The 22,213-nt window shown below is 40.6% G+C and overlaps 1 protein-coding gene across 2 annotated transcripts in view; it reads right to left on the minus strand.

Annotated features, from left to right (window-relative positions):
- SLAIN1 (SLAIN motif family member 1) overlaps positions 1 to 17,052 on the minus strand; it is a 49,602-nt gene extending 32,550 nt beyond the window's left edge. For both annotated transcript variants that reach the window (XM_058045339.1, XM_058045338.1), the window contains exons 1-2: positions 16,604 to 17,052; positions 13,379 to 13,518 (exon numbers count right to left, since the gene is read on the minus strand). In XM_058045339.1, the coding sequence (XP_057901322.1) occupies positions 13,379 to 13,518; positions 16,604 to 17,052 (589 nt within the window). The remainder of the gene's footprint in view (positions 1 to 13,378; positions 13,519 to 16,603) is intronic.
- Positions 17,053 to 22,213: the final 5,161 nt, after the last annotated feature.

Consider the following 22,213-nt stretch of genomic DNA (forward strand, 5'->3'; position numbering starts at 1 on the left):
TCTAATGTAGGCCCATGATCATAAATCTGTGCACTTAAATAAGCCCTTCATCATCCTAAAACTTATCCAGTGGTGAAGCTGACTGAGAGGAATCTGGCCTGCTGCTTCTTTGGAAACCCATCTGGTATATACACTGGTTATGTGACTTTTGTTAGAGGTCGTCCTCCTGCCCAGCCAGTCAGCTCTATGCCTTGTGGCTATCCTTATATGAGGACTTTGCCTCACCATCCAAGAGGAAGAAGCCGTTTCATGCCCCCTATTCAGAGGGCTTCATCCACCTTCACACACATCATGGTGGTTGTAGTGACAACTTTTTTCAGTTGCAGTAGAAGCTGGTAAATTCATTTAATTCATTTTTGGCTAGCTCTCTGTCAGATAACTCCCTGAATATGCTTATGACCATGCTGCTTTCTTGGGCATCGGCCTTGCAGCTAGAAGATATTGGCTTCTCCTAACCTGTCTACTCCACACACCCACTCAATTCTTTAGATTCCTTAATATGAAAACCAAATAAGCCTGTGGGTGAAGAGGCATTTTGCCAATACAGTAGAATAACATCTGTAAATGACTTTTACACCACTGAGCAAAGTTGCTCTTTATAGAACACTCCACAAGCATTGCCATGGACTAGACAGGCTATATCAATACAAGGAAAACGTCCCAGAACAAATGTAGGTATATACCAGGGACTTTGGCCAAAGCAGGTCACAGATGTACAGCTTTTCACATTCTTGATGAACAAAACCATGCTGCATTCACATCTTTAGCACAGACCTGATCTTTCCAACACTTTTACCAATGTCAAAAATACCATATGTAGCTCTGTTATGAGTCAGAAGAATCCCATGGTGTCTAGGCAAGTTTTGCAAAGTCCCCCTATAGTAAAATCTCTAAATATAGGGCATCAAATTCCAGAGTTTGAAATAATTTGTACTGATCACTACCAGTCAAATCTAGAGCATAAAATTACTTCTTTTTCAGTCATGTTGGAAACAATACACATGTGGAAAGTTTACCACATTTTACCACCTCAAACATAAAGCAGAAGACTCCTCTCCAAGTTATCTGACACTCATCCCAAAAAGCATATGATTCATTGGCAAATACCTGGAGGAATATAAAGATAATGCACAAATCCCAGGTAAATTAAAGACTTCCAGTGACTTCAGCAGGCTTTGAATCCATACAGTTTTTTTCTTACTACATTTCTATGATTTTAAGTTTTCTACTCCTATATAGAGTATGTTAGACACAATCACAGAAGATTTTTAAAATGGTATTTATTTGGTTACCTTCCTTTGTACCACAAAACTGGAGACACTTGATTCTTGCCTCAGGTTAGTCCTGAAGCTGCAGAAAGCCTGTTTTCAACAGATTTAATTCCAGTATACCACAGGGTAAGTAAAAGCTGGAAATTAATTTTGCTTGATGATTAAAAATTCTTATGAGAGTTACAGTACAGAAGCCAATCTGAATTTCAGTCACAGAGGAGAAGGAGAACATTTGGCAAAACACAGCATATCCTCCATCTTTTAAGAAACTGTGACCTGTATTCATCTCAACTAGCATACAATATTCAAAGGTGACCTCCAGTCCTACCTAACCAATGATGCTGCTCTCTGTCACTGGAGGAAGAGAGATCTCATGCTCTGAAGATGTTGCTTTTTTTCAACTAGTAACTAGTTTCAAGCCTGAAGTTTAAGATGGCTTAAATAAAGTAGTATGAACCTTATCTTGAAAGCACTTAAAGCATGTTTAACAATGTTTAACACACAGAGAAACAGATATGGTAACTAGAAACCTGAAAACCAAAATATGAGCACTATCATGACATTCATTCACGCTGGATACCAGTGACAGCCATACCAATGTGCATTATCCATGCAGCACTGAGCTGTGCAGATATATTGGAGCCTGGCATGCTCTGCAGGGTGTAGAAAGGCTGTGTGCACTGACAGGATCAATTCTTACAATCTCCTGTTAGGTTACTTATGTTTTGGTAACACAACAAGAACATGTGAGGTCTTCTGTGAGCCTGGATATGCTCTGTATCCTTCAAGGCTACTAAGAACATAAGAAACTTCTCTCATCAGTAAGCTACTTTCTACATAGCGAAAAAATAGTGAGTCTTACAGTGTTTCCTTAACTTCAGCCTGAGAAGGCCTGTTTTCAAGACCACTTAGCCTAATCAGGCTTTTGTTGGTGCAGAAATAAACCTCCACACTCTTTTAAAACAGTCTATTAGACATCCCCACAATATGCAGCCAATAGCAGATTTAAAATCCCACTGATAGCAATTCATCCACTATTTCAGAAATATTCTCAATCCTTAGAAAGTAACAGCTGCTTTGTAATTTCAATCATTTGTATTGGTCGGTGCTGAGTCATTACAATCACAGCAATCCCAAAGAACTCTACTGAACAGACTCCCCTTCTGCAGCTTTGGTCTTCAAAGTCGAGTAAGTGATAGAAGACAATAGTAATAGCACCACTGCAGAAAAACAAATTAAGATCAAATCACCACTATGTAATAATCAGGACAAACATTGAATGGCAGTATAAAAAATTTTATTTTTGAAAAGCATTGAATATATTTCAAGAAGAGCTCAACTGCTACTGACAAAGTGAACGAAGATGAAGGGTGCCTCTGCCCTGTCACTCTCTAAGTCCTCGCTTAGGGAGATCCTCTAGGATAAGGAGCAAGGCTTCTCTGTGTGATTTAAAGAACAGGAATTAGTCAACTCCCCTTGCAGATCAGAGCTCAGCTACTACACAAAGTACTCTCATGCTGAAAACGCACTACTCATTTAGTCTATACATTGCACAAGTATAAAAAATGCTATTATGAACTGTTCAGCAGACTCTTCAGAGACAGTAACTCCAGTTAATAAAAGAGAATTTCATCTCCACATGCCACACAGGATGTACAACACTTCTAAGTGGACATGTGCTATACTGCTAATCAGACAGAATAGCAAGAATTTGAATCAAAGGTGTATTTTTGCTCTGAACAAGTTGCTGGAGGAAAAATACAGTTAAAAATATATAATTACATTCCCTAAATTTAAATTTTCTGGTAGCTTACATGATTCTGTCTTTGCTGCAATACCATCAGCAAAACAGACGAGAATAAAGGGTAGGGGATTCATTCTGTTAAAAACAGACTCAAAAAAGGACAATTTCCCACTCTTCTCCTAACAGTATCTTTGTTATATACCAGTGAGAATTCAAATATTTGTGTCTGTTGGGATATAACTCTCTTGTTCATTTATGATAGATGAAAAAACAAAAAAATTAGTCCAACTAGTCCAGGATTAACCCTAAATTGCACTTTTCCTATCATTATTGTTTAGTCCTGAAATTCCTCTGCATCCCAGCAACACCTACACAAACACTACAGCTCCCCTAAAACCATATCTGCTTGCCATCTGTATTCATAGGTTAAATTTCTGGCAGGAGGCTTCTGCCAGAGAGCCCAATTTACAGTTTCTGACTTCAGCACTGTTCCAAGATGCCCCACTCCCTTCTTTGTTCAAGTGTATCTGCTGTCTATATTGAGGCAGACTGAAAAAGCTAAATCTAAGGCTCAAATCGAGGTCAAAAGCAGCACTTACCCTCCAGGAACCCTGTGGCTTTTGGATAAATATAGCAGGTGTCACAGTTATGTCATTATCATGGGAAACTGTTAACACTATTACCAAAAGCAGAAAAAAGATACACTTAAAAAATAAAAGCTACTGTGAAACAGATTTTTCATACTTCTAAAACACCATGCAGGAAAAAATCTGTGAGAGTTTATGATTAATAAAGTTCTAATAGAGGTTTAATTGACTGTTAAATATAATAATATATTCAGAATATGTATTCTCATATAGAATTAAGGTTCAACAACAACCTTGAGTCAAATTAAGAAGCACTAACCAAAAAATTGCTACCAGGAAAATGAGTAAAGCAACATAAAAAATACCATTATCATTACTGTCATAGGAGTTAGGGCTTCTGCAACAATTTTGAAGCTAAGCAGACCAGCCTCTTCAGATTCCCTAGAGAAAGACCAATGTCTCCTGACACTAACTCAGAGCACATTCCTACATTTAAAGTTCCGGGTGATTTCAGGTATCTCAAGGGAGACTCCCTAGGTAAACTTTGCCTTGCAAGTACCTTCCAGATGTGCACTGCACCAATAACTGTCCAAACATGTAACAGAGAGGCAATCTTTGCTCCTCACTAACAAGCAACACAGCTATAAGCTGGCAGAGGAGAGAGGAGTATAATATCACCCAAGAACATGGTACAACAGGGAAGGCATGAGAATGGCACACAGACAGGAGTCAAAAGCACACAAACTGCAGAAGCACCATCAGCACAACTATTACACTGCTGCAGCATTCTTCTGCCCTGTCTTACGGTTCAGGATAAAAGGTACTCTGCAGCATCTTTTAAGTGTTTCCATCATCAGAACCTGTCATGTCCACAATAAGCAGAAATGGGCTTGGACAATATAATTTGAGCTATTCCCTCAAGCCTCTCTAGAAAGAAACATTTTATTTCTTCCAAATATTTATTAGAGATCTATCAGCATCCACATAAATCAGAAACAGGTAAAATATTTTTTTGGACTACATCCACTACAAGAATGTATATGCCTACATACAAATTGAGATTATTTTTTTCAATTATAAATAAAGATCCATTTGTGGTTACAGTGAAGTATTTCACACCCAGTGCTTCAAAGGACATTAAGAAACAACCATGAGGCAGTCTGAATACTGGCTATACAATTACAATGCATGAAGCAGAAATGACAAAATAGAAAACTGAGGACACCATGGAGGAACATGCCGAAGCCAAGATTCGACTCCTCCACCCTGCCCTGTTTCATGCTAGACTGCAAATCACTCTATATCCTGCCTTTCCTATGGGCTAGGAAGGAGGAACAAAGAACATGGAAAAGGTTTGCTAGCATTTCACAGACCTGCTTGAAGGACATGGTGGACTTTTAGGAAGAAAGGACAGTAGGATGCTGAACCAAGTCCTCTGTATCCGAAGGCAACAACGCAACAGATGACTCAGTTGCTATCACCCAGGTAACAGCAGGCCACAAAACCCTGCCCTGCAAGGACTCCAAACATGTTATGAAGAAAAAATTGCCTGAAGATAAAAGTGACAGATACATCAAGCACCAACTAACTCTAAAATAAAATACAATAATAATTAAAAAAATATATGGTGCCAGTCAGACACAAATTCTAAAGACCTACACTCAATCCTACTCTTTTGTTAAAACTACACTGGGGTAGGACCTTGAGCCCAATGAAACTGGAATTACATTATATGAGCCACTCCTAAAGAATAAAACAAATTAGAGCCCCTAGCCCTAAGAAATCACTTTATATTCTGACACAAATCTTTACATGATTTTCAAGTGATTTTAAATGAAGTGGCAAGCAGCTAATACTACTTAAAGTCAACTTGCAGTGGCATACTTTCACCACATGAGTGATCTTGCACTTACTTTCTTGTGTACTGTTAATTTTTCTATGAAATGACAGCACCAATATAAAGTGCATATTGTATTTTCTTATATGTAAAAAGCATATCTAAACAGAAAAGACAAAAAAATGCACACATACACACAGAAGGGCCTACTTGTAGACAGCCTCACTTTAACACCTACAGTCTGGAGCAGAACCAATCCTTCAGCGTAAACAGCAAGGGCATGATTCAGTCATCTAAAACCAGAATGTAATGTCATTTTAGTGCTCCAGCTGGTCCAGTTCAGAAAGGCTGTTGTGCAGATCCTGTATCATACCCATCTGCCCACCTAGATATGCCAAGGATACAAAAGAGTGTCAGATTATTCTTGGTACCCTTGCTAAGATCAATGGATCACAATGGATCAATGGATCACAGTCAAAAAGTGACTGAACCTTAAACTGTGTATTTACTAGACATAAACCTAAAATTAGGTTGAACAAACCTGGACCATTACATAGTCTATGAATTCACATATACACCTGAGACCCAACAACAAGGTCCTTACAGCCAGACACAAGAGGAAAAGCTCCATGTCTGCAGATGGAAACTGAGACACAAACTGTATGTCCAAGGAAGATTCAATCACACGGATGTCCCCCTGTGATATAGATACAACACAAAGCAATATCCCATGTATCTAACTTAAGACTGGCAGACAAAATAGTAGAATTTACACCATTTCACCAATGATTGGAATGTGGAACTAAACTTTTGTGCATTTCTTAGAAAGATACAGATAGCTACTGGTATGTGTGAAAACACAAAAAGATCCACAAGCATCCTGCATCCTCATTTTGGAGAATGAGCTTAGCTTCTAAACAAATGATTACAAAAAAGGTCAGAAATACCCTAATTGAAGAAATAGGAGACCATGAGAAACTATCTCTGCATGAAAGGCATCAGGGCTATTGTTGCAAACTGCAGAAGGTATTCAAAACTTGTTAAAAATTGAAATCCTTCTGATGCTAACTACTCCAAGGTCTTTTTCTAATTAGTGGAGAGAAATTACCATCTCCAGACTCAGTTCACCCAACTGCCTAAGAACAGCTGGGTGGACTGCAGCTTTGGCTTCTTCAGCATCTGTTGACAGACTGTTTCTCCCAAGTATCTAGCTTAAATGACTCAAGTTTCCTTAAAATTATGCGTAACATTTAGTATCAAAAAGAGCTCTTACAAATCCTTACTGTACTTAACTTGGAAACAATCCATCCTCCATCATCTACAGACAAAACTAAGAAAGAGCAACTGATCTCTCCTATGCAGCAGAGAACACAATTCATCAACATTTACAGAAGAATTTATCTGACTGCAGGAGGCTATCTTCCAAGTTATCTGCCCCTAACTTTCTGAGTAACCATTTCAGAATTGTGCACTTCAAGGCACAAGTCTCCTCACCCTGAATTAATACAGGGCAGGCAGCAAAATCAACACTGGTACTACCTAATGGAAAAGACAAGTGAACAAAAAGAAGCTTTCTTTCCAATAGCAGGAGAAGTAGGAGACTTGTTCCAAGTCACACTGCACGAAGTGCAATGCCCCCTCTGCATTAGAGGGGCACACAGGGTTGGCTAAGTTGAGCAAACAGCCAAAGTGAAAATACAGAAATAAACCTTTTAGTAAAGAAGCAATGCTACCTCTATCACATTCTGAAATGTTACTCCCAGCTCTCTTCTGCAGAAGTTAAAAAAAAAAAAACAGACTGTGAAAGAAAGACAACATGAAAGACAAAAGCTGCAACAATAATTTGGGGGCTAACAAACAGTGAGTAAGCACAAAAGACTATCAGAAGCAATAATGAAATTACAGCATCCACAACAATCCAGTTTTGAAAAGATTCTCATTTCAATAGAAAAAGTATCTCCAGAGGATAGGCTTCCAAATGCCCTCAAGTCAAATATTAAAACCTAGGTTTCTTTTTAATTTCTATCCAGGAAAGTAGTTGCACACTTCAGAAGCCAACCCAGGGATTAGTACTCTGCTAGGTAACACTACATGTGCCTGTACTTTTAGCAAAAAGCAGTGTTCATGCTACTTCTATTGCTTTTAGACACACACTGCATTACAGGCTTTGAATTTACATTGCGAGTATAAATTATTTTAAGTAAGAAAAAGCCTACTGAAATCCTAACATGAATTTTAACAGTGTTTCTAGCTGTTTAACCACTCATGATGAGATGATAATCCCAGCTCAGTAATCATCATGGATTAAAAAAAAACACACTCTAAAATGGGATGGGTGTCTTCTCAACTGAGGCATGATCTAACACCACCTCTCTATCATTACTGACACTTCAGAATTCAGGTTCCCCTTGCAAGTAAAATGACAACCAGAACTCTATTCTAAGCAAATAATTATGAGCTGCACAACAATCAATCCCCAAATATGAAATTAAACTCTTAAATAGTATGTAGATTTTAATTTAATAAAAAGTAGAAATCATATTGAAGAGCTGTAGTAAAAAGGCAAGAGATATCTCTGAAGTTAATCCAAAGTTAAGAGTCTGATCTTGTACAAATTTGTTGCCATAAGGGTTTTAAACCAAACACTTCCATCTTCAAGTGCACTTGCAGAGCAGCAATGTTACAGTGACAGAGAGAAATATTCTGTTTGTAATGCAAATCAAGTATCAAACCTGAGTTTTCCCAAACTGAAATACACAAATCCTCAATAGCTGTGCTGCAAGATCCAGAGATATCAGCATGTGCAAAACCTCTAAGAAGTGCTTGGAATTATGCAGCGGTTACAAGAAACTACTTCAAATAAATGAAATCTATTACAAAGTAAGTGCTGTGCATGTATAGGGGCACTCCAAGCACTAAGCTTGTACTGAAGCAGAAGATGCCTCCAAGATGTCACATTCCTCAAAAGGTGCTAAAATGTGGATAAGAGCTATGGCTGCTTGTCATTTTTCATATTCAGAAACATACACAAAGAGGAACCAAAACTTCATGCCCATTTTTTCATACTTTTTAGAGCTTTAAACACTTTATTTATCATGGAAACAACAATCATCTGTAAGCTTCTACACATTATTACTTCCTGCCTCAAAAGCATTTTATGTAAAACTAACCTGCATTTTATATGATCAAGAAAGCTATATGAAATTTTATTAATCCAGTTAAGTATCACAACATACATACCTGATCCATCAATGGACGGCAAATAAAATTAAAGCTAAAAAATTTACCTTAGAAAAAAAAACCAAACAAAATCTGCCTTGTCCTTGTTTCAGCACAGGATACACCTCAAGCATACAAGATAAAAACTTTTGTTCACTTTTTTTTCCCTCACAATATTTTCTGCTTGTTTCTGGTGTTAATAAACTACAGCATAAAAATTCCCTATGACCATGGTTTGTAACAGTTGAAGTGTATTCCACATCTTGAAGATTCATTCTTTCATTATGAACCCATGGAAAGCAGAAGAGAGTTAGGATCAGGGGAGAGAACACTGCCTCTTGCTGCATAAGCCACAAGTTATACATCCAGGTAAAACCCTCTGACTGGGGCCCTACCAGCTGTAACCTACCAGATTTTTCTTTAATAGGTAAAAAGAACACAGTACTATAAAAATAAATCATTTTGCTTGGTCTCCACACGGTTTTTCTTCTGGGTATGTTGTATGTTTGGCTATCAACCTTAACTGGTATGCATCATTGGGATACAGCACAATAAATAAAATTCCTCTAAAAAGAATCCTTGTTTAGTGGAATCTCAAGCAAAGGAGAGAAACTGCAATGGATCTGTTTCACAACAAATCTTGTCATCCACAGATGACATAACAGCATTCATCCTGAAACACAATAATAATTTAAGAAAGAAAGAAGAGTTTACCTCCTTAAAACTATGAACTGTTACAGCTAACTGCAAAACCTACAGACTTGAGCTGCCTACTGTTCTTAAACATCTGAAATGGTCTTTCTGAGTAAGAACTCATCTCAGCACAATTCTGAATTGAGCCAATATTTCCTCTCTGGAAGGCTGAATTGGATGAGTTACACTTTGAGGCCCTGCATAAAAGCTGAGCTCCTACAGACTGACTCCTTGCTAAGCCTCTTAAGTCCTCTGTTTATCCACCCTCCTGCTTCAGAGCTTTTTTAGAAGTGAAGTTAGGCAGGGTATCTTCAGCCAGGGTGTCAGTCACCACCATCTCATCACTTTCAGAGAGGTTACACCCATCTGCATCAGCTAGGAAGTTTGTATGTCACATCTCTCTGCACACTGAATTAATGCATGTCCCAACATCTTCAACTACTGCTAAGAAGACACAGAAGAGGCTCTACCACACCATTAAGACTGTTAGGTGGCCCTGTTACTTCAATTGACCTAAAAATATAAAATAGGACAGCAAGACTAAAATCCAAACAGCAAGCTAATTGACTCTACAACATATGAAGAACTGCTGCAAGCATAACAAACCAGAAAGGTTTCAAACAAAAGATAACTGATGAAGAGTGAGAACAAAGATGCAATCCAGTCCAGCCCACAGAGATAAAACAACTGAAACAAACAGCAAACAAATGTTACCTCAACACTGTAACTGCTCATGGAAAACAGGCACAATTCCAAGCGAAGATCCTATCATAGGAGGTTACATTAAACTTTCATTCTCCTTAAAGCTAGCATGCCTAATCCACAGAAACAGGGTTTGTAATAAGCCTGCTTCATTATAAACATTATAAAAGCTTTACCTATTTAGTGGTAGACCAGAGGAATGCTGAGAAGCTTGCCCAGGTTCTCAGAGTGGCTCACAGAAGAACCACCTGCTGGAGACCACCTCTGTGTTTGTAATAAACCCTAACAGTTTATGCCAAAATGAATTCTTAACTTCCACCATGAAATACTCAAAACAGTCATTCTGACTAGAAAAGAAACAGGCTGGTGAGCACAGCAAAGTGAAAAGAAAATACCACCATTCAAGTGATTTTTTGGCCTGAAAGACCAAGTAGCTGTTAGCTGTTATTTCACTGCCTTGGACTGCCCTGGCAGAAGTCTCTCACCAGACTTTCAGCCTTGTTATGAGAAAACCTAATGCTGGGATATTTCAAAAATCAAATTAAAACTTTTATGACAATCAGGATTTAACACAGTAAAAAAATTTCTGGAGCAGGAATAAATGAGGGAGGATTAAAAATCTTAGTAAGAAAATCAGAATAAGTTACAGCTCAAAAATAAGACTGGCAATTATTTTTTTTCCTTTTGGCTCATAGCTCTTCTCCCTGCATGAACTTATTCAGATATGCTGACTTTGCAGTCAAAAATCAGTTTTTATTGCTTTTTATTTCCATGTGCACCATGGTGTCTGAAGAGCTGTAACAACTAAACTGGTTTAATTTTTGGCTAATGCACCATGCACTAAGCGAATTCTACCAATAAGCCATTTCAGAAATCACACTCTGGTACATTATAAATGTTTTCTGACTGCTCATTTAATAGTTCTCAAGTACTTCAGTGTTAACCACTGATACAGAGCCTAGCAGAAGAGGCACAAGTAGATTTCAAAATATCTTGAAAATGCCCTTGCAAGGCATATGGCTAAAAGGGGAAAGCAGCATTCAACTTACAAGTACAAAGTTTGAAACTTTAGCACCAGAAAGAAGAATGCCATACTTAGTGAGTCACTTATAAAATTAGGATGGATTATGCGTACATATTTTTACATGTATAATACTGATTGAGTGCCCTGCAAAACAAAACATGGGGAAGTCGGGTTACAGAAAGTTTGCTTTACTTCATAAACCAAATTATAATATTCTTACAAAAATCTCACATCTGGTTGAAAAACTAAGGAATAAATAAATATAGTGAAATCAATTTCTAAAAGTTTAAGAGTAAGAAGGATGATGCTTGCTGATTGTGTATTACTTAAAAAGGCACAGGTGCTAATAGAAAATATTTAGAAATACTAGTATTAATCAAGTCTTAACTGAATTATTAATCAAAGCAATTTTACCAAAGAATTGATGCAGTATAAATACAAGTCTATTCACTCCTTGAACATACTGCTCCCACAATAGGTTTTATTTATGGCACATAATTTCTCAGAAACTTTTTACAGAGCTCAGGAAATTCATGAGCCAATTTCTCTGAGCAGAACATATGGATCAGAGTAACTCATTGTCAACACAAGTCAGTGACATATGCCATTTGCTGTGACTTCTGCAGAGAGAGACTGAACTGATAACCATAGTGCGATTTTAATTTGAAATCTTTATTACCTATTCAATTTAAATCAATCCTTTTAAGGGGAGGAAAAAAGGCCATGCAGTCCTCTTGCTTGTCTCTACACTGACATTACAGGCTTGACTCAACTGTCCATATTTGGATGTGCCTGCCCACCTGAGAGGCCCCTGGGGAGGCCAAGATGTCATTAAAGAACACTAAAAGCACAGGACCTTTGGAAGGTCTGCATCTGCCCTGAACAGAAAACAGGGTAACAGGCCATCTCCAAGGGCACTAGTTACCTATGTGGGACAATCTGAGCAGAGCTTCTACACCAGACTGCACCCCACTGTGGGATGCCCCAACACAACCCCACACAGCAGCACCTTCAGGTAAACATGGGGTTGAGTGCCAAGCACCCACTACTGTCAGCGGACTCAAGAGAGCTACTAAATTCATTCTACAGTCAGCACCTACATCTTGTCACCTGAGTAGCCCCCCAAATTCCTCGGACTCTACACACAAATCTTCCATTGATATTCAAACATGACACTCAGCTCACCCTACAGACACCTGAACTCAGACACCCAATCAACAAGCCAAAGTCCACCCTAAAACTAGATGGGATGATCACCAATATAGGAACCACAGTTTGGCCCATGTAACTTGAGGCAAATAGGCTCAACTAAGTATTTCCAGATCAATAATCATTGTAGCATCTTTCATTTTTTTTTTTTTTTTGCAGTCAATGCAAAGAGGCCAATGTCTTCAGAGCCTGATTCACTTAAACACTTGATTTTGGATAAGATTTATCCAGCTACCCATATCCTCCAAAGCATACAGGAACATACTCAATCTCTCCTAATGATTGCTGTAGCTAACTTATACAGCCATATGTTCATGCTGTCATTAGCTTTATTCCTTCTTCTGTCATGTTCATGTATCGTTCATTTTCCTCTTCTTTCCTAGTGAGTTACAAACCTTAATATACTTCCTTAACTGCTTTCTTCAACACCACTTAATACAATCTTAATGAGACCCCAGATGGTACAAAAATAAGAAAAGTGCTGTCTGATATATATTTAAAACAAAAGTCAGAGCACACAGAGAACTCCAGAAGTTCACCAGCACTGATCAGCCATCAGACAGATTCCAGTACCTGAGATTACAGAGAGGCCAACAAAACAGCACCACAGTCAAGTTAGAGCTCTTTTTGGTGGGTGCTAAATTCAGCAGAGTTCTAACACTACATCATATGTTGATAAATATGTCTGTAAAGATTTATAGCCCCATGATAATTCTGACTTTACAAAAAACTACAATCACCCTTTTCCAAATCTCAATAGACACACCAATAGTAAAGTTAACATCAGTATTTCCTTGCCAGGAGGTCCTCTATTTTAAGCCCTGGATGAAAACTGACAAGTTAGAACAAGCTGTGCAGGAGAAAAAAATGGATAACAAAGGAGGCAAATACTTTCAAAACTGCGTGATCAGAAACAAAAAAATTCAATCATTTGTTAGCATTTATGTAATGAAAGAAGACTTGTATACATATGAAGAAACTCCACATCTGCCATGTGTAAAGCCTGCTAAATTGTGAAAACACCAAAGAGGAGTGAAACACAAGACCAGAAATGCCAACCTCCTAATAACAGAATTAACACAATAAGATTACCTTGCTCCAGTCTAAAGCATAGGGAACGTTTTGCAGCTTCTATCTCAGGAGTTGGATGATCCAGAACACGTCTGCACCACTGCAGAGGAGTCAGTGATTTCTCTTGAGGAGTGCGAGTCTTGGTAGGCAAGACGTACAACCTTAACCAAAACACACAGAAGTATCAGCAAGATATGCAGTACTGCAAAGTTTGCTTTTGTACGCTCACTTTCCTATTAGATCACTAATAATTTATAGCATCCAGAGCCCTGCAAGAGGATATCTAATAAAAAGAAACATCCTAAAGTAGAAGAGTTTACATTTCTTTTCTTTCTTCCCTCCTCAGAAAAATAGGTGGCAAAATATCAACTCTACAGGTCTGGCATGGTCAAACAAAGTTCAAGTAGATTACATATTAAAATCTTCTATCTCATCACTACCATTGTCTACATTTCAGCACTGCCCAAAGTTCAAACGTATTAGGTGCTGTACACACACCAAAGGTGCTCTTGTTTTTCCCTATACTTATATTTACTGGAGATTTAGATAATTTCAGCATCTGAACTTATCTTCACACAGATGAACCAGATGTTGTTCAAGTCATATTTGTAATGATTAAAAAACATTCAATGAGAAAACACTGAAAATCTATTTTCAACATTCAACAGCAGCAGAAAAGAAAAAAAAGCACATATGCAAAAAAAGGTAGTGTACGTGCATTATTCTCAGACAAGAGTTGGCAACTGATCAGTTGCACATCAGGAAAGCAGGTTTCAAAGCAGATTTCATGGGAGAATTCCTGAGGCTGAGATCTGGGTTGCTGCTGTTGCCCTGGCAGATTAGCAGGCACAGCAGATGCCAACTCACCTGGGAGAGTTCAAATCTTCCAGGGAGCAAACTATTCTTGTCTGCTGGACAAGACGCCGACTCACAGCTCCCTGGCCTGACCCCCTCCGAGACGCGGGGCTAGGGACACCCAGAGCCAGACTCTCAAGGCACCACAAAAAACACTTCACATGCCTTAAAGGGATCTGGCCTGTACAAAGGGGGAGTGAAAGCCAAGACCAAAAACTAAGCAGGATTTTGCCCTTCAAGGGGTCGCTAACAGGTAGCAGCAGCCTTTCACCTTCACAGTTTTGGCTCAAGAGCTACCCAAGTCTCACCAGAGCACCCCTTCTCCAGTGGCTGCTCCATGGAGTTCTTTGCCTTTGAAGTCAATCAACACTGTCTATCCAGCTCTCAAGGAACAAATATCCTCACTGCCATTGCTATCTCCCTCTCTTGGCAATCCCAGCAGATATCAACTACTGAATTGCTCTGAGGAGAGGACTCATTTCCCCAGACTTCCTGCAGTGCCTGACCACACGTTTAAAAAATGATGCTGAGAAAACCAAAAAGCAAAGGAAAGAAAAGCTTTCAGGTTTCCTGTTAACCTGCAGAAGTGCTTCAAAAGCTAAACATCTGACTGATGATTTTCCTGTGAAAAGCTGAACACTACAAAGTAGTTTCACTTGTCTGCAGTTTGGCAAGGTTGGTTGGTCGGTCTTGGGGTTTTTTGTAACTGCAGTCAAAAAAAAAAAAAAAAAGGCAAGCAAAACACAAAACCTCGAAGGTATTTAAGGCCTAAAATTGCAAATCAAAAACTAGGATATGCACTGAAGGCTTTGGCTTTCCAGGTAGCAGTTTGCTTTAAAGACTGAGATTACAAAAAAGCCCCAAGCAACTGGCATCACACGCCCGACCTTTCATGGACAATGACAGAGATTTATCCTTGAACTAAAAACATTCAACAGTTAAAACAACTACTCCTAGTGCAATAAATTTGTCAACAAATTGCTGTCATGAAATTCTGCCGGTGGACACACACATATGTGACATACAGGTAAATTCTGGCACCCAAATCTAGGATTGCTCCCAGGGAGGAAATCAAATTGGAAATTTCACTATGGCACACAATGACTGACTACCACCATAAAATGTAAACAAGGAAAGCATTTTGCTTAACAAGACATTATCAAACAAATCTGATATTCCTTAATGCTAGGAAAGCCAGAAGTTGGAACCAATGTAAAATTTGATTTAAGTCTGGACTGACAAGCCCAAGCCAGCCCTGCAGACCAACCATACACACAATGAAGTAACGCTGACAAAAATTTCCACACAATTTGTACATGATCCTCAAAAGCCATTTCCAGAAACGCGATATTGTGTACCATGAAGCACGTAGAACAATCAGAAATATTTCTGATATTAAGATTAATTTTTTAACATTTTGACCAAAATTAAGGATATTTGAACATATCTCAGCTTTTTTATACTACATTTTATTCTCATCTGACATTAACTTATAGCTTGATTCAAAAACTAACCTCATAAAAAGGAAAGCTACGTGGAAGCTTAGACAGATACTCTAAAACTGATTTAAATAAAGGTAATCTATATATTGCTATTGACACTTGAAAACAAACTGACGTTCCACATGGCTGAACGGCCAATACAGTATTCCAGCACTGCCCCTGTGATGCTCGCCCACGCTGCTGAAACAGGTTTTGAGGCACCAGCTTTACTGATCTACTTATACCTCTACCTTGCAGTCTCCCCTTCTGTTTCTTTTTACGGGAGTGTAACCATTACGGGTTACACACGTTAACCAGTCCAGGTCGATTTCATTTTTTGCTCTATCCATTTCGCTATTCATTTCCGATTTATTCCATTTCCTAGCACCCTGCCGTGCCTTTTCAAGCTACATGGGCGCGTAAGATACACAATTTAGATCAACGGCTAAAAGACAAAAGCCCTCCCAAATCCCTGAAGATGGGAGTCAATTTGGCAGAGATTTTAGGATGAGCAGGCAGCGCTGCTCAGATCAAGGCTTTCCCGGAACGAAATTCCGCTATTTTTAATTCCTTATGTAAACACGGGGCTGAAACTAGGCTGAGATCTGAACGATATTCCTCGGGGTGGAAAACGAGCTCTGCTCCCCACGGAGGGCGCGACGCCCGGGGCGAGCCGAGCGGTGAAGCCCCGACCGGAGCCGCGTCTCGTACACGGGGCCCTCCCTCGGCAGGGCGGCACGGTTTGGACGGGGGGAAAAAAAGGAGAAAAAAGCAGATTTCAGTCTAAGCGGGGAGATCAAGTGGATTTGGGGGCTAACGCTAATCAGAGCCGGGAGACCGCTGTGGGAGGCCCGGCCGGGGGGCACAGCCGGGCCGGGCGGGGAGCAGGGCAGGGCCGAGCCGCATGTACCATGTATCCTCGTCCTCTCCGCAGCCGTCCTCCAGCTCCAGCACCGCCACCTCGTCCAGCACCGTGGCCGCCGCCCCCGTGCCGCCGCCGCCTTCCTGCCCGCCGCCAGCGGCCGGCGGCCCGGGCGAGGGCTTGAAGTAGGCGAGGGGCTCCGGCGGGCACAGCAGGGTGGGCACCGGGCTGGGCACGCACGGCGGGCCCGCGGCGGGGGGGCTGGCGGGGCGCAGCCCGCCCGGGGCCGGCGGCGGGGCCAGCAGCAGGTGCGGGCTGGGCGGGCCGGTGGCCACCGCGGCGGCAGCGGCGCGGCTCCGGAGCTGCTCGTTCTGCTTCTCCAGCTTCCGCACCAGCTCCTGCAGCTTCTTCACCTCCAGCTCGGCGCTAACGGCAGAGCCCGCGCCGCTCCCCTTCACCTCCGCCATCATCGCCGGCTTCAGCAAGGCAGCCTCCATCCTGCCGGCCCGCTGCCGCCGGCGCCGCCGGCACCTGCTCCGCCGCGCCGCCGGAGGGCAGCGCCCGGCCCCCGGGGGAGGCGGGAGCGCCGGGCAGCGCCGCTGGCAGCGCCGGGGTCCGGCCCTGCGCCGCTGAGTCGCCCGCCCGGCCGGCCCCGCTCCGCCGCTCCTGCGCCTCCCGTTAACGGCGGCGCGGGCGGGATCCCCTCCCACTCCGGCAGCCCGAGCGCCGCGCACACGCACTCGGCAGGAACAAAGAGCCGCCCGGCGCCCCCGCCATCCAGCCCCGGGGAAGGGCGGCACGGACCACCTCCGAGGGAAGCCCCGGGTGCCTCAAGAATAAAGTGCCTTCCCCCAATGCCCCCAGCGCGGCTCGCCCCGCCTCGCCTCGGCCGCGGGCTGGAGCCGGCCCAGGGCGCCGCGCCTCTCGTGAGCCGTGTAATTAGAGCCTGGTGGTGTCAGGGTTGTAATTATGCAGATTGAGAGTGTGAGGGGAATGGGAATCACAAATAGAGGCTTTGTTGGGCTTGAAAGGAGGTAATTCAGCCAAAAGCCGCCGTTTGTAGGTTTGAAACATGCTGATTCTGGGAGTTTTGGCACAAAGCGAGGAAAGCGACACGTTTTGGAAGTTGCGTTGGTGGTGAAGCAAACACTGAATCGAACATTGCTAAAAACTACGTAACTATGTTTTGGTTATGTATAGGAGAGCTCCTGAGGTGAAAGATGTCCTCGTATGAAATGTCTTTCTTAACACAATCCAGGTACATAGGTGGGCTTGTAGCTTGCAGATCTTTGAGAGCGGTATGAGTAGTTTTCACTTACAGCAGTGGGTTTGCGTTGTCTTTCATTGCCCAGCACTGTAGGAAGCCATTGCTTGTGTCCCTTGTGTCACCTGGGAGGTGAGCAGGGATTCAGTGTTGCCTAGGACAGCTCAAGCATCACACAACCTTCGTTGAGTTCATTTTCTCTGGCTACAGCTTTAGGGGACAACCTTCTAAGTCACAGTCCTGTGTCTCCCACGGCTCTGATATGAAATCAGGAACAAACCTCATGAAGTCAGGGCAGGTTTAGATTAGATATTATAAAATATTTCTTCACCAAAAGTATCATCAAGCATTAGAATTGAGTGCCTGGGGAAGTGGTTGAGTCTTTCATCTATTTGAAAGATGTGTAGATGTGGCACTTGGGGATGGTTTAGCGAGGAGTGGGCAGTGCTGGGTTAACACACTCAGTGATCTTTGATGCCTTTGCCAGCCTAAATGATTCCGTGGGTCTAAGGGTTGTAAGTTGCTCAGCTGCCCACTAAAAATGTCTGTTGGTCGGTCACTACCCAGCTCTTGAACATCAGCTTTAGGCAGAGCAGTAGCACTGTCAGCCACTGCTGCCTTCACCCTGCTTCGTTGCTGTCTCAGGTTTCTGGTGTAAGGAGGAACTGACCGTGATTTTCTGTTCAGGGCATAAGTCAACTTTGGAATCATCCAGCCTGTCACAATTTTGTCTCTTTTGTTTATAATCTGGAAACTTTCTTCTGCATGTGCACAGGACAACAGCACTATTGTTTGTCAGTCTTGGAAGCATTCTTTTAGTATAGATAATAACAACCAGTTCTAAAAGAATGACTAGAAAGGAAGCTAGAGTGGAGTACAAAGCATTGCCTTCCAGATGATATAATATCTATCAGAGTAAAGAGAGTAAATACCCTCAGTAGCCCCCAGTGTACTACTTTGCAACCAGATAGCAAAGACAAAACTTTGGTTGTGTCTTCTCTGTCCCTTTGGAAGAAAGAAGGGGAAAATGTTGAGTGTAAAAACCATCCCATCTGACCCCAATTCTACCATGTTTTATTAGAACGAGTAACATAATCCAGTTTTCACTACTACAGATATCTGTAATTTTTATTCGCACAAGTGAATGGAGAATTGAGCTTCTACATGTTTAGTCCCAGGCAAAACGTGTGTCTCTCAGTTTGTTATCACTAATAATGGTACTAGCCTTAATTCTTAGATGTGCATTGTTACTCCAGCAAGATTGCAAAATTATATAAAAAGATTCATTAGCAGCATATGTAATATTGAATTTATTATACATCCCTAGTGTACAATGAAAAAAAAAGCCAAGAAGAAGTTTATTATAATATCAGTCCTGGAGGATGCAATGAGGAAATAGAGCTTCAGTTATATATCATAGCACTTTTTTTCACTGAAATAGTAGTTAGGCATTGCAATAAGTTGCCCATGCAATTTATTACATTAGTGCTTCCACCACTCTCTCTGGAAGCATTCAAGAGGTGTCTGGATGTAGCAGTTGGGGATATGGTTTAGGGGTGATAATAGTGGTGCCAGGTTGATGGTTGGACTAGATGATCTTGAAGGTGTCTTCGAACCCTGATGATTCTGTGAAATATCAAAAGAGATTCAAAATGGAGGTTTTTGTTTTTAATTTGAACCAAGGATCCAAAGTCTTTTAGTGCAGCAAAAAAAACCACTAAATGGGTTTTTATTATTTAAAGTTTCAGTTTTCATAACAGGAATATGACTGTGTGATCTGGATATTGCATCACTAAAAATATCTTGATCCAGACACCAGTTTGGAGATACATCAGGAGACACATTTGAAGACAGGGCAGAGCATGTAGCATCATAGCACAGGATCTTAAGAGTCACCATGGGAATGCTTGTCCTCAGTTACCAGTACAAGCAGTTGAAAATTTTCAAATGCCCTCTACTGTTTGTGCCACCTACACAAATGTTGCTTGCAGGCATTCATTTCAGAACTCAGTTTCCAGAGAGAAAAAGCTTAGGACTCAGTGTCGTGCCCTAGCATGGGTACAAATGCATCTTCTCCAGAGAAATGCATTGATCACAGACATCATATCACCAAGAAAACAGCCCAGAGATTGGCTCCTCCTTGACTGGAACTTCTTAAGTGAGATACCCAGTAGTATGGGTAGAAAGCAGCTTGACGTTGTGCATACTTCAGCTACCGTGCTCACAGTCAGTGTGAGAGACTGTCTTTTTCAGGCTTTTCCTGTACAAGTGGATTTAGTAAAGAATAAAAATGCATTTCACTGTGTTGTATTTGTTGCTCTATTTTAAGTGTACTTGTAATTTCACCAACACATAATTCCACTAAGAACATAGCTTCACACGGAGGTGCTGGCAGGTAAAATGTATGTTGATGAATACACTGTCCCACGGTACTCAGGTTGGTCAGTTTGAATACTGCAAAGATGATTTGAACATCTTAGTCATTCAAATAGTTAACCTAATTGTTTAGGTTTTTAAACATAAATTACTCTCCTCCCAATATTGACATTACTAATAAATTGTTAATGAGTTCTATTCAGTATGTCAGCAATAAATGATGAGTTTGATAAACCCAGAACTTCATCAGCACTTTACAAACCGCACTGAAGGCTTGATGGTTCCATTCTTTTTTTTAAGGCATTGATAAAATGTGTCTAACCCCAACCCCAAACATCCTAATGTGCCATGAAACCTGTTACTCTTGGACTTGGGAAATCATATGCCCTAAATCAGTAGAAATCTACCATAGAATTCTACTTACACTGTATCCTCTGTTAGGAATTTCTGAATCAGTGTAGTCACTCATGGGGTGTCGATGCAGAGAACAAAGAAGCAGGAAGTCCGCAAATCCCATCTGCTCTTTTCTGGTAATAAGCTTGTTGCTTTATGCTGCAATAGCTGCAGGCAGGCTGGATCTGCCTTTCAGGCAAGCCAGTAAAGAATTAATTGGTGTAATCCAGTCTGGGCTATACAAAAGATGTGTAACAATAAGGTCAGAGCACGGACAGTAAACTTCAAGTCTTGTGAGATTATTTAAAGTGCAGTTCCAGTCTGAAAAATGGCTGTGAAAGTTGTTTTATAAAAACAGAGCCACTATCATGCCAGCAGAAGTGCATCCTATCCAGTATTCTGCCTTTAGCAAGGGCTGATAGTAGCTTTGTAAGGAAAATATCTCAGAAACAAGAAAAATATTGAGGGATATTTTCCCTCTTTCAGAAGTCATTGAATCAGGACATCTGGATCATTTAATTTTGATAGCAACCAATGTGTAATAATATTCCACTTGCTGAGACCCATTTTTAAGCCATTTAAACATGAGGGCTCTACAACCCCCTGTGGCAATTAGAGCTGCAATTTAATAATGTATTGTTAGAAAAACTACTTCTTATTATCTACTTTAAAATCTGCTGCTTAGTAATTTGATTGGGTGCCCCTTAGTTCTGGTTTTCTGAGAAAGACAGAATGATTAATCATTCTCTATTCAGCTTCTCTTTGTCATTCATGACTACATAAAATTTAGATACTTCTCTTCCCAGCTGACAAGCCCTAATTTATATAGCCTTATCCCCACAGAAGTCAGGCCAAACCTCCCATTGTTTCCTGTCTCACTCCATAATGAAAATGGAATTTTCTAACCCAATTTTTTTCTTTCTATTCTCACTTCATATTTTCTTATAAAGCCAAATTTTCTTAGTTAAAGAAATCAGCTTAACCAAAAGCATATTGCCTTCTTCAGAAACACTCATCTATTCATGAGCATGCCTTGCTTCAAAAAATCTCCTCCAATAGATTGAAAAAATCTCCTCCTGTAGATTCTTCTCCAATATATCATACATATCCATAGTTTCTGTATTCTGATATTTATTTCAATTTGTACAAATTAGCTTGATTAAAAAAAAAAATACTAAATTAAATGCAGTTCCCCAGAGCAGTTTTCGTGGTTTTTTCAAGGCTGATGTCCCAGCTAATGCTTCCAATTTGTTTGGCACCAAGCCTGCTTTGATTGGTAGGGTAAATGTTTGTGAGAAGTTCAACACTGTCACACTTGAGTTGCCATAGAGATTTTGCATAGATCCTAGACCTAGCAATTTGTTATTGTTAAATTTATATGTTTACTCTGCATTATTTGAGCAATTAATCACTTTCCTGAAGTTACAGCATGTTTTCTTCATTCTCAGTGTGTCTTGCAAACATTTTGACTTCCTAGCTGTTGCTAATTTCATGCTAATTGACTTTTTCTTTCTTATACTGATTCCTTCTCTGAACTACCATGATTCCTTCGGGCTTTTTGCTTATTTAATTAATATTAAATTGAAGTACATTGTAATCACCATTAGAATGGATTTACTTTAAGT

This window comes from Melospiza georgiana, chromosome 2, assembly GCF_028018845.1.
Source record: "Melospiza georgiana isolate bMelGeo1 chromosome 2, bMelGeo1.pri, whole genome shotgun sequence".
Lineage (NCBI taxonomy): Eukaryota > Metazoa > Chordata > Aves > Passeriformes > Passerellidae > Melospiza > Melospiza georgiana.